We start from the raw sequence: 13,349 nt of genomic DNA on the forward strand, positions 1-13,349 counted from the left end.
CCTTTAAGAATATTTGGTTTTGGACCGAACGGGTTTGACGCCTCACTGTACATAACTGTAAAACACCGGGAAATAACCGTACTGAAACGGGTTTAAAGTTCTGTAATAAGCCCGCACGTGATGCTATGTCTTCTGCTCGTCTTGTCGTACGTCAAAACTCTGAGATTGACACAGTTTTTATTCTTATTGGTGTAGGCAGGAGTTTCAAGAGGTTAATTTTAAGAACATGTATCATAAGTATCGCTCTTATGAAAGTTCATCATTCAACATCTAAACGTTGCTTGAAATGGCTTTAGCCGTGCTTGACAAGATCTAAATAGCCAGGTATTTTTGAAAACCTTCATAATATACACTCTACACCACCCCAAGTTGTAACATTCATTGTTGCAAAATTAAATTTTTACACTATGAATATTTTTATTTTGAACGAGTTAATTTGAACTATTAGGCCCAGTTGTTTCGCAAAAATTCAATTGTAACATTCTGTTTAATTTTCTACATTTTAAAATTACAATCTAGGTGTATTTCAGTTTTATATCAAATTGTAATAAGCTGACAAGCTTAACATCACAATTGTTCTAAAGTTGAAACAGACTTAATTGACTTGAAGACTGAAATCGGCATTTAACGGGAACCCTTCAACTATAAAAAATGGCCTTGAATGGACATTTGATGACAATGTTACATTTGAATTTAAGCGACACAACTGGGCCTTACATACGTAGGTACCCATTGAAAATTATGATTTGTTTTATTAACACGCAATTACGTTCAGTTCACCGCGTTAGTTGAACAAAATATTATTATATTACACGCGTTATAAAACCTTTATATTATTAAATTACACGTGATACAATACCTTGATATTATTATATTACACGTGATAAAAAAACCTTTATATTATTACATTAGACGTGATACAATACCTTGATATTATTATATTACACGTGATAAAAAAAGCTTTATTTTAATTATAAGACACGCGATATAAAAACTTTAAATTATTATTATATGGCACACCGATATAAAACCTTTATATTGTTATATTACACGAGTTAATAAACCTTGATATTATTATATTACACGTGATATAAAACCTTTATGTTATTATATTACACTTGATATAAAACCTTTATATTAATTATATGGCACACGATATAAAACCTTTATATTGTTATATTACACGCGTTATAAAACCTTTATATTATTATGTTACACGTAATATAAAACCTTTATATTATTATATTAGGCATGATACAATACCTTGATATTATTATATTACACGTGATATAAAAGCTTTATATTAATTATAAGACAACCGATATAAAACCTTTATATTGTTATATTAAATGAGTTAATAAACCTTGATATTATTATATTACACATGATATAAAACCTTTATATTAATTATATGACACGCGATAATTATTATATGGCACACCGATATAAAACCTATATATATTGTAGCGCCCTTGAGGTGATTTCTCACGAAACCGGCACTATATAAATTATCCAAATATTATTATTATTACACGCGTTATAAAACCTTTATATTATTATATTTCATGCGACATAGTACCTTTATATTAATTACTAGCTGTACCCCGCCATGCGTCGCAGTGGTTCAGTCTGTCTGTGCATATAGAGAAACAATAGCGCGTGTTGCTTTTACGTACAACGGATGGCGCCGTTTAAACATGTTTGTTCAACAGATGCCGCACGTTTTTACCTGTAACAGGTGACATCTGTATAATATAGGTATTTAAAAAAACACGGGTATTCGAATTCAATGTTGTGTCAAAATTACAAAGCAATCTGTAAAGAACTTTCGAAGATATAAGATTTTGAACAAACGAACATTTACATTTACATTTTTATTTATATTGATGTTACACACAATTCCTCTTTTCTAATTTTTATAGTTTGATTCGGTGTTCACCTCGGGTACCGAATTATGTGTCGTACACAATAAATTTAGTTTGTTTGTGTTCATGGTATATAATAAAATAATATGAAATTGATTGAGTTGAAAACAAACACATATTTAAATTGCGTGATCAAATTATTTTTAAGCGTTATTATACGATGTCAACACGATTAAAAACAGTATATATATTAAAAAAAAATAAAATGTCCAATTTTTTTTTTTTTTAAGCAACATAAATAGTTTTATATTAATTTAATATACAAATTTAATTAATATTAAGACTGTTTAATTTCATTGTCTAGTTCCAGTTCTTAATATCCTTGTTTCTGTATAATTAGTCAAATTCTTCACAAGTGAACACTTTCGCTTCTTTGAGAGCGCCGGAAAATGTTGTTGTTTTTTTTTTTTAATTATTTTAAAAATTTTAAATCGGTAATTTTTTTATTTGAAAAAAACTTATAAGAGTTATTGAGGGTGCCCTATTGTTTTTTTTTTCAATAAGTGTCAGCCAAGACGAAGTGATGCAAAATCATATATTTTTGGTTTGGAAATGTGATCGATTAAAATAAAGATTGCGAGTAGAACATATATCTTGGCTTTTGAAAGTGTACAGTATTTTAAATGATTAAAATAAAGATTGCGAGTAGAACACATCTTGGCATTTGAAAGTGTACAATATTTCAAATGATTAAAATAAAGATTGCGAGTAGAACACATCTTGGCATTTGAAAGTGTACAGTATTTTAAATGATTAAAATAAAGATTGCGAGTATAATACATCTCGGCATTTGAAAGTGTACAGTATTTTAAATGATTAAAATAGAGATTTCGAGTAGAACACATCTTGGCATTTGAAAGTGTATAGTAGTTTTTTGATTTGAGTATTTTTATAAGCTCAAAAAAAAACCAAAATCAGCCGTGTAAAAACTTCTTTAATGTTGAAAATCTTCTATTTACGAACCCATTTTCTGTATAATGTGGAAAGATAACACAAATGCTTGAGTTGCATTTAAAGAAACAATGTGAATTTTTCATGCCTATAACATATTAAATAACAGAATAAAATGTGTTTTTAATAATTTATGGATCTTACTTTTTCGATTTTTTTTCTATCGAGGGAATTTCATATAATTGACGTTTCGGCATAACAAATATATAGATATTATCTTAAAAAATAACACATATTTTTTTTGGATTATAAAAATTTAAAGGGTTAACCAGAAACTTGGGCTTAAGCGGGAATTTAAATCTTACCGCCATCTACATAAGGAAGGTTATTGTTGGCGGCCTGATTCCAAATGTTACACGACGTAGTGCATTTCCTTAAGGAGAAGCTTAATGCTAAATCACTATTTAGATTAATCTTTATAACGAATTGGTGTACCTTATGAATACCAAAAAATATGCTTTAGATAAATTGAAGGTTTTCCTATCGTTTCGCTTGAGTAGAATACAAATAAAAAAATAAACTACTAAAAAAAATATTTTTTCAATATAAATGTATGAAAGCGGAAAGGAAAAAAATACAGTATTATAAAAAAGATTATCTGTGACAGTTTCAATTGATTAACTTTTTTGATTTCTCATAAAATTATTTACAAAATAAATAAAAACATTTATGTGCTTGAAATCGAACATTTCTAAACTCCTCTTGTCAAGAGATTTTAATGCCTATCACCTTCAATATAAGGTATACCAAGAATTTACACATTTTTGGCTTAGCTTCCTCTAAGAAGCACCTAAATCATCAAACCATCAAAATTAGACCAGAAGAAAGCGATAACTAAGAATCTATATATTATTGTTAATATAAATTATTCACACATAAAATAATGCATAACAGTACACCAGACAGGCATTGAAATTGAACTGAAAATCATCAATAGCTTTGTATGGCGAATGAATAACAGTTAAAAGTGATATTCAAAAACAAAAATAAAAATATATTTAAAAAAAAACTTACGTTGCTCCTGCATATTTATGCATTGCACCAGCGATGCAACGACAAGAAACGTGGTAACGAACGAGAAAAACATTTTATAAAAACTTGAAAAACAAACACTAATAAATATATTGCACCCAAAAGAATATATCACTTTTTTGATAGTATAACAAAATTAAGTTCTTGTTTTAAAAAAAAACTTCAATTGTTAATGTGATGTTTGAAATTCCGCCGATTTCAAAGTGGATTATTCTGTGATGGGTATGTTATTTTATAGGGAGATTTCTTGTAATGTGATCAACATCTTCAGTAATTTGTTCCGCAAACTAGAGGAAGACCGGACGGTGGCAGCGCGCGCGGCTGTGATCCGACGGGTTACCGGTTCGATACTAAACGAGGAAATGGCCTTCGTTGTGGACCATACCGTGACCCTGTTCATGGCTGCCAGGCATTGTCAATGCGGAACCATTTAAATAATTAATTTCACTAATTAAACATAAAATTCATGAAATATAATCTTATCACACATTTATTTTTTTAGCACTACAGTGATTATTTTTTGTTCTAATTTAGGATTGTACATTCGGAGTAAGTTCTGAATTTTTTTATTTTCTTGTAAATCCAGATACTAGGAACAAACCATAATGAAAAATCACTTTACCATGACTAATTCGAGAACATAATATATTGTTATACTAACTTTCTAACAACTCTGTCTAGGTAAACACTCCTAGCTTCATTCACATTCATGCATTGTCTCATACACTCCTCTGTGCTATTCTGAAAATAACATATTTATATTAAACATTAAATTCTTTTTTCCCAGAAGAAGAATTAAGTGTAGCATTTTATGAGAGTACGGAGAAAACTTTCTGATTTAAAATATTGCTAATTTATTAAGAACCTCTGCAAATTATTCGTATTCCAGTTATAAACGGGACTGCAGGCCTTTAACGAATGAATTGAAAGGTTTCCTAATAAACTATCAGTAAAACACCAATGTGTTATGGCGTGCTATAGCAATGTCGGAACACGAGTTCATAAAAGTTCTAATATTTTCGCATTTCGTCATTGTGTATTATCAGGACAAACGCAGATGCATGAACATGTGTTCCGATATATTATAAAGGTATACGGAGAAAAATGAGTATGGCTTATTTATTGAAATTCTGTTAAACACGCCATTTCATAAAATAATTTTATTTCATTCAAAATATATCGGAACACGTGTTTTTAATGATAAATATAATGACGAAATTCAACGCTTTTAAAATTATTACGAACACGTGTTCCGACATCCTCATAACATATTCGTGTTTTACTGTTTGTTAGGAAAACTGATAATTCATTCGTTAAAGTCCTACAGTCCCGTTTGTTACAGGAACATGAATAATTTGACAAGATGTGTAGAGACGTAGGAAAGTCTCACAATGGACTGTACTGAAAACCGTTACGTTACTTTCGGACTTTACTTTTGTGCGCGGCGGCCTGGAGTGGCGCGTGGTACCGCCGCCCGCTCCGAAGTGTGGATATGGCAGAGCCTATTGGACTGCACCTCACGGCGGAAAAAAATCAGAAACGGATTGCGCTTTGCGAGGGTAAAAGAATATTCTTCTGTACTTATGTTTTCACCAGTCATCGTATTTGTAAAAGTCAAGTTGGTCATAAAAAAATAATGTCTGAAAAACGTTCGCAAATTTATGTACTTATCGACATTTTTGGTTAAAAACTAAAATGAGATTATTGAAAAAAAAAGTTATAAAAATAATGTAAGTGGCAATATGCGAGTCAGGACTCTTGTGCGGTATGAAACAATTACTAAGCATAGCATAGTATCATTATTTCAACTCGCCTCTCCAAAGTAAAAATACTGGGTGCGCCACTGTTCTAGAGTGTTGCATTAACCAGTTAATATACCGCTGTATATAAATATTTTTGCAAGGAAACTCAACAATAATTGAGTAAAAACAAACAATGTTATCATAATACATCAGAAATTAGTGTAAACAAAATGATAAAACAAATAATACATACTAAAGTAAAACATTCGAATAAAATAAAGTTCTTTAGGAATAAAGAAATATTAAAAAAAGAACATATTATAGTAGGGGAATAATAATTATAATAAATTCTTTATTCCAGAATGTTGGGAGGTAAGTGCAATTCCACACCTTGCATAGAGAGTGTAAGTATATAGTTATAACTTACAGGGATTTGTGAGAACATATTTTTAAATAAGAATAAAACAAAATTAAAAATAAAAACAACGAAATAAAGGACAAATAGAGGGTGGTATCATACTAGAATAAATATTCAACCATCTTGGTTTTTATTAGAGCGGTTCAAGGGTCTAATCTTGTGATATTAAATACAGTTCTTTAACAAATAGCAGGGGTAGGGATTTCAAAGACGTTAATCTTGTTATATTAAATACAGTTCTTTAACAAATAGAAGGGGCAGGGATTTCAAAGACGTTAATCTTGTTATATTAAATACAGTTCTTTAACAAATAGAAGGGGCAGGGATTTCAAAGACGTTAATCTTGTTATATTAAATACAGTTCTTTAACAAATAGCAAGGGTAGGGATTTCAAATACGTTAATCTTGTTAAATTAAATACAGTTCTTTAACAAACAGCAGGGGTAGAAATTTCAAAGACGTTAATCTTGTAATATTAAATTTAGTTCTTTAAAAATAGCAGGGGTGGTGATTTCAAAGATCTAACCTTGTAATATTTAATGCAGTTCTTTAACAAATAGCAGGGATAGAGATTTTAAAGACGTTAATGTTGTTATATTAAATATAGTTATTTAATAAACAGCAGCGGTAGGGGTTTCTTCCCCATCTCCATCCCCTCCCCACAACCTTCAGCCTCACAAAACACCCCAATTAGGGATGCCATAGTCTGACTGGCTCCTGAAGAATAGGAGCAGTTGGAACTCTTGTGCGGTTACACATAAAAAACTTATAGTGAATTTCAGGAGTGTTGAGACTCAGAAGGCAAGGTATACTGGTTTTCAATTTCAAGTTTTACCAATGCACGATGTTTGGGAATTGGTCATTGATAAGAGACTCAAAGAAATATGGTGGAGAGTAATCCTCTTGACCAACAATCATAGTAAGGCAAACGACTATGTGGAACCTGGCGGGATGTCTAAGACAAGAAAGATAAAGAAAATACTACATTTCTCTATAAATTTACAACTCTAAATGATGATTAATACTAGTAAATTGAATAATGAAAAGAAGACAGGACATATTATATAAGATTTTTAAAAATGAAACTAATTACACCGTTTTCATTAATTTTCCATTTCCTAAACTTTATTATTACGCTTATGTTTCCCCACGTTCCTGAAAAATAAATATTAGCAATTTGACTATCTTTGGTGTTATGTATTTTGCAGATAATTTTACTACAGGCGCTTGGTCATATTGTTGGAGCCACTGGGCCGGGCGTATTTATTTCTTACTAGCCGACGTACACTGGGGCAAGAGTGATGAAAAACGGCCTTTATTCACAGGAACTTTTTAGGAGCCAGCCTTCCGTGTAAAGAATTTCGATTTGGGTAACACCCACAAAATAATCAATATTTAATTTAAAAAGAATCCGACAGAGGTGTCACCGTCTGAATTCGTATAAGAAGTAATTTTGGGATTATTTAATTACCATCATCTATTGCAATTTTATGTAAACAAAACCATTTTTAGTTAGCACTGAACAGATTAGCACGTAGGTCGAAATGAAGGGGATTCTCAAAATATGGGTTTAGTAAGGATTTGAGTACTTAAATATATTTTTAAATTTTATGTAAAATGTAATGAAAGTAATTTGTATAGGTATACAAATTAATTTACTTTACTAAAAAACTACATAAAATATTTCTATAACTTTTATAAAAGTAAATTTATAACTTTTATAAAAGTAAATTTATAACTTTTATAAAAGTAAATTTATAACTTTTATAAAAGTAAATTTATAACTTTTATAAAATCAATAAATATTTACATATCAATAAAGTTTTTCTTATATGGTTATCTTCACAGAGTGTCCGGGGGTAAAGTGCTCTAACTTCAGGAGGTGATTCTAAATGCTAGTAGAAGTTAAAAGATGAATAAATTTTTCGAATGAAAATTTGAATGTGGAAAGGAAGGTTATAAAAAAAAAAAATTTTTGATACATAATATATGTTAACTTTATTACGTACATATATATATATATACGATTTAAATAAATAAATAACAAGAAAAAAAAAATAGTTCTCTTTATCCGACTTGTTTGAGTCAAAATCGCTATCATCATCCCCATCATCAACACTACCATCATCATGATCATCATCATAATCGTAATCGTCACTATCATCATCATCATCCTTGAATAATTTTCACCTGTCGGCTGTAATGATGGAGCCATTAGCAGTTCTACCGCTTCTTTGGGGAGTGTGGCCAACTTTTTTTGGGAGCTTCCTTTTGCTCGTTATCAGAGGATCTGATTACAAATATAAAAAATTGAAAACATATTTTCTAATCCCTTAGAATTGAGTGTACGTATTTCATCGCCCTGAGCAAAGACCAAACGCTTAATGGTAAGATTGAGCATTGTCTGCAAATCAACATGAACTGAAGTATCCCTAACATTGATTTTTGCAGTCACTGGGTAACATTACTTTTTTGCGGCCTGTACAATTTTATAAGAGGGGTATAGTTTTAGAGCGTTTGATTTTATTACATTGTATTAGTGTCGAGATAATCCCGCTTCCACTTCGAGTGCTACAGCATCCTCTCCTGACATAGTAACTGTTTAAAGAAAATTTCTATAAGCTTATAAATATTTACTGGGACTTGATGAATCCGATAAAATATCAGTGATTGCTATAGACGCCTCTGTGTGTATGGTAGCTCGATATCTAAGTTCCATTTGAGTGGCATCACCTAATTCAGTTGGAAGAGTAGACTTTCTCAAATCCAGTATTTTGTCGTTTCACTCGTTTTGTACTCTGATCAAAGGTAATTTTCGGGCCACCGGGACCACCGCGTTTTAGTGTAAGATTAGGAAATAAAATTAATGAATCCAGCCATCTTTTATTTTTCTCCAGAAATCTTACTTCAATCCGGTGCGCTGCTAACCATCGTGAATAATGTTCCAATTTGAGGCGATTTATCCTTCTCGAAATATGTTTTCTGGGATCACCGATGCATCCTGTCCTCAATTCCATTTCCTTTTGCAGGGAATTTAGCTGATCTGGAATGTGTACATGTCCAGAGTTCTTCATTATCGTGAATAATTGTCGTCTTCTCATGAATAAGGTATCAGAATTCACACCTTTGTGAAAAAAAAAATTTCTCCGCTCGGTTCACGTAGTGCTGTATTTGTCAAGAAAGCATAAAAAACCGCTGAATTTCGTTGTGCTATATCTGTCACCAACTGATACGACTTCATGTCTCTCAAAAAACGCGTTCTATCTTTATTCTATTATGACCAGATACGTCGTATAAACAGTTTTAGGAAGGGAGACCATGAAGTTTTATCTTTGAGTTACACTTTACCACCTTACGTCCAAAAATTTGAAATTGAATGTCGGTAACGATTATTTTTAAATAAATTTCTTTTCTGACAGGTTTTGTTACTAACATTATATTAAATTCTCTGATCCCGAGTTATTAAAAAAAACTGTGCATTTTAATTATAGGTAGGTACCGATCACATTAAAATATTTCATTACTTCAAAAAATGTACATATGTGCAAGATTTTAAAAGTGATTCGTAAATAACAAGAATGCCTACGTGTCTCACCTCGGAAGCGTGGTGCCCCACGTCTGAGGCGTTATGCCCCACCGGTGGGGCGTACTCCCCACCTTTGAGACGTTATGCCCCACCGGTGGGGAGTACTCCCCCCCCCCTGAGACGTTATGCCCCACCGGTGGGGAGTACGCCCCACCGTGGGAAACGCTGATCTAAATGCTTTGATAAAGTTGCCACCCTTTGAATGAATAGCGTTAAACATAAAGAATCTGCACAACTGACAAAGAATGGAGGAATTTTACCATGTTCAGGACCTTTACTCGAGTCTATTTTACTCAAAAAATCTTTTATTTCATCTGCACTAATATGTATTATACATAGGTTGCTTTGGTTGTGCTCAGTAATGTTTGGCATTGAATCAGTATATTATGATTTTGACTTAGTGTAAACAGATGAAAAATATTTAGAGAATATGTGTGCTATGTGTTTGTGAAATATCATCAAGGTGCATATTTTAGGAATGCAATAGGTTTTACGTAATGATTTTGAGTATGACCAGAATACCTTTATGTTATCATGCAGACCACTTTCAACAGAGTAAATGTATGATTTATAACATTCACTTTGCATTTTTTTTTCGATTTTTCTTAAATTAGAGAATTCTCGATAATTTGATGCATTATTATGCTTTTTTACCTTGTCTAACCTTGTTTTTTTCTTAAAAAAGTAATCGATTGCCGATTAAACCAGACAAGATATTGATTTTTTGCTTTAATAAAATTTTTCATAAAATTTTCATCAATTATTTCCCACAATTTTTCATAAAACAAGAGAACCATGTTATTCACATTTTTATTTTGTAAAGTGTTATCCAATTAACCGACAATAGATTATACCTACTTTGAATCATTTTTGTTATTTTCCAAGAAATGACTTTTATTTTGTTTTACCCTAATTTCAAATGAAGGGTGATAATGATCTAATTTGGTTAAGCCTGGTGCTAAATATATATATATATATCTATGTTAACTTTATCAGACAAAATAAGGTCTTAAATAAATTTTCATTTCTATTGAGCACATAGTTGAATTGATACAAATTACAAATTGATAAAAGGTTGACAAGACTTTGTGCTTTCTGGCTTTTATAATAAGAAGGAGAAAGGACATTATTTTTAAATGTCAGGTAACCATTTAATTTCGGGCAAATTGAAATCACCTATAATAATAATTTAAATATAGATCCTGTAATTTTACGATCTGACTGCAATAATTATCAACAGTTACAAAAGGAGAAATGTAGACGACACAAATTAAAATTTACGAGTTTGAATGAGTATTGGACATGATCACCAGCCACAAATCTTCATCGTCACTTTCCAACTCAGTTTTTCTAGAAACAAGAAGTTTTTTAGAAACGGCGACTAGAACTCCACCACCTTCTCTAGACACAGATTTGGTGGACTCGCGATCTCATCTAAATACTATATATCTGTCATCAAACAATTCTTCACTGAATACTGTTGAGTTTCAACCATGTTTCAGTAAAACAAATGATATCATAGTTATTAATTAAAATTTCATTACGTACACTGTCAGTCTTGGTTCGAATACCCCTCACGTTTTGATAAAATATATTGAATGCACCAATAGTAAGTAACTCGTCATCTTTTTCTGTATGATTAGACACCATAGTCGATGGTGGAGAGGTCCTTTAATAGCGCAGCCTTGTAGGCCGGGCAATTCTTATCTTCGGTGGGGTGGGCACGGGAAGCTGCGGGCTTTCCAAAACGGGCGCACGTGGCACAACTGGGTGCTGCTGCAGCAGTGGGGCAGGCTTTGCGTGCATGTTCTTCTACACGGCAATGGGAACATCTCTATGTATCTTTGCAGAACTTGTGCGAGTGTCCAACCATTTGGCAATTCAGACACACGGTAAGTCTCACAAAGTCACGCACACCGCAAACGGTCCAGTCCACGAATACCCGTCCTTGTTGCACCAACGCATGACGAATGTTAGCGGGCACCGAGTACACTCTGTGGCAAGACGGTCCAATTCGAGTTCCAGCCATATTACTTAATTTGCACTTGGTTGCACACTCATTAAAGTCATCACTTACAGAAATTTCAAAGAGGGCCTTCTTTAGGAAGTTATCATCTGATAGCTCACGGGGCACGTTAAAAAATATTAACCTAGGGAGTCTCTTAGCTGGAAGTCGAGCACTCAAAATTCCGGAGCTTGTCAAAATAGGGGCATTTAAGAGCAGCTCCTGCTCTTGACTGCAGGCAGTATGGGTGATGACTCCCCTGTTTTTTTATATTTTTTACTCCCGTTATTCTAACTTCTAACTCGGACGGCTTAACAATATCCTTGATTATTTTCTTTGTGCCATCGCTGTCTTCAACTCCCGGCTGTTTAGGGAAAAAACAAACAGATGGTCTTGGTTTCCCAATTAGTGTCAGATCTATCCACTGAAGCATTTATAGCCGCATTAGATCGGTTCATTTCTTGTCGCGGACTCTGTCAAAACATTTATAGCGATTGTGGTACCAACTTTGTCGGTGCCAATAGATATCATATATGTGGCCACTGGCATTAAAATATCCCTAGAACTCTTTCTCCCTTCGGTAGCTACGAAGGCTACTCATGGTTCTCAAGTAATATATATATACATTTATATAAAGACAAATGTACTTAGTTAATTAATACGCCGGTTACGACCTTCAACGTAACTCCCTCGTATTTAGTTGTAATTAAATCCCACCAAACGTTGTGTGATTTTTTTCTTTATGGTATCGGGTTTTTAATTACTTTGTTTGGTAACCCCTAGTTCTCTTTAGGACAGGGATGAAGTCAGAGTTGTTAATTTCAAAGTTAACGAATCGAAATTGGATCAAAATACCTGAAACCCCCGCTTTCTCCATACTGTCTACCTTCCCTAATCTGATCTCCTTAGAAGTTCATCTAAGCCGTCCTCCCGACCTGCCATAAAACCTTAATACACAAAACGAAAGTCAAACATAATTTGTTAGTACATTACAATCATAATTTGTCCTCCGGGACCTCTGGATCGCCGACCTCTCCTACTAGATGGGATAACATGGGACTAATTTTCAGCGTGTTAGTACGATTCGGTTATTGCATATATGACGAATTCGGAATATTACTTTGCTAGAAAAAATCTGGCTCCTTCCTCCTGCAAGACGTGAAAATGATCCGTATCGATCTGGGTTTGGCATGATCACTCGACCCAATCTCCTAGTTGGTGCCTAAGTCACCGTGTCCTAGTTGACCATTCCTGTGGTCGTCACATACTACGTCCAAATCTCAACAGGGTCTCACGCTCCCAGATTCCAACTCCTCCGAGAATTACGTCTACTTAGTACGAACCGGTTTCGTTCTATATGCAAAAATATACTTGCGGTCTTTGTGGAGAGCAGTTTCCTAGGCTGCTTCCCATCCTCTGAGAGGGCGTGTATGCAGCCGTAGTGTATCATCCCGATAGTTACCAGACCACATACATCCCCCCTGCAGACAGTACATATCAAGAAATATATATAAATTTACTTTGTTTTGTTTTTATAATCTGCAATGTACTATTTATACAGTACATTCCAGACCAAGCATCGCCGAGAAGGAGTTGTGAATTCCAACCAGTTCGCTTGATACATAAATACTAATATAAATGCTAATAATTACGATACACATAATATATTACGGTTTTGTTTGTTTGATGA

The 13,349-nt window shown here is 32.9% G+C and overlaps 1 protein-coding gene across 1 annotated transcript in view; it reads right to left on the reverse strand.

The window, feature by feature from the left end:
• The window catches only part of Jhbp2 (Juvenile hormone binding protein 2), a 32,964-nt gene extending 19,855 nt beyond the window's left edge, over positions 1-13,109 (reverse strand). The window contains exon 1 of the mRNA XM_089647623.1: positions 13,031-13,109. Within this exon, the coding sequence (XP_089503749.1) occupies positions 13,031-13,109 (79 nt within the window). The remainder of the gene's footprint in view (positions 1-13,030) is intronic.
• Between the last annotated feature and the right edge of the window lie 240 nt (positions 13,110-13,349).

Source organism: Hesperophylax consimilis, chromosome 26, assembly GCF_061612785.1.
Source record: "Hesperophylax consimilis isolate HC1 chromosome 26, BYU_Hcon_1.0, whole genome shotgun sequence".
In the NCBI taxonomy this organism is placed as follows: Eukaryota; Metazoa; Arthropoda; class Insecta; order Trichoptera; family Limnephilidae; genus Hesperophylax; species Hesperophylax consimilis.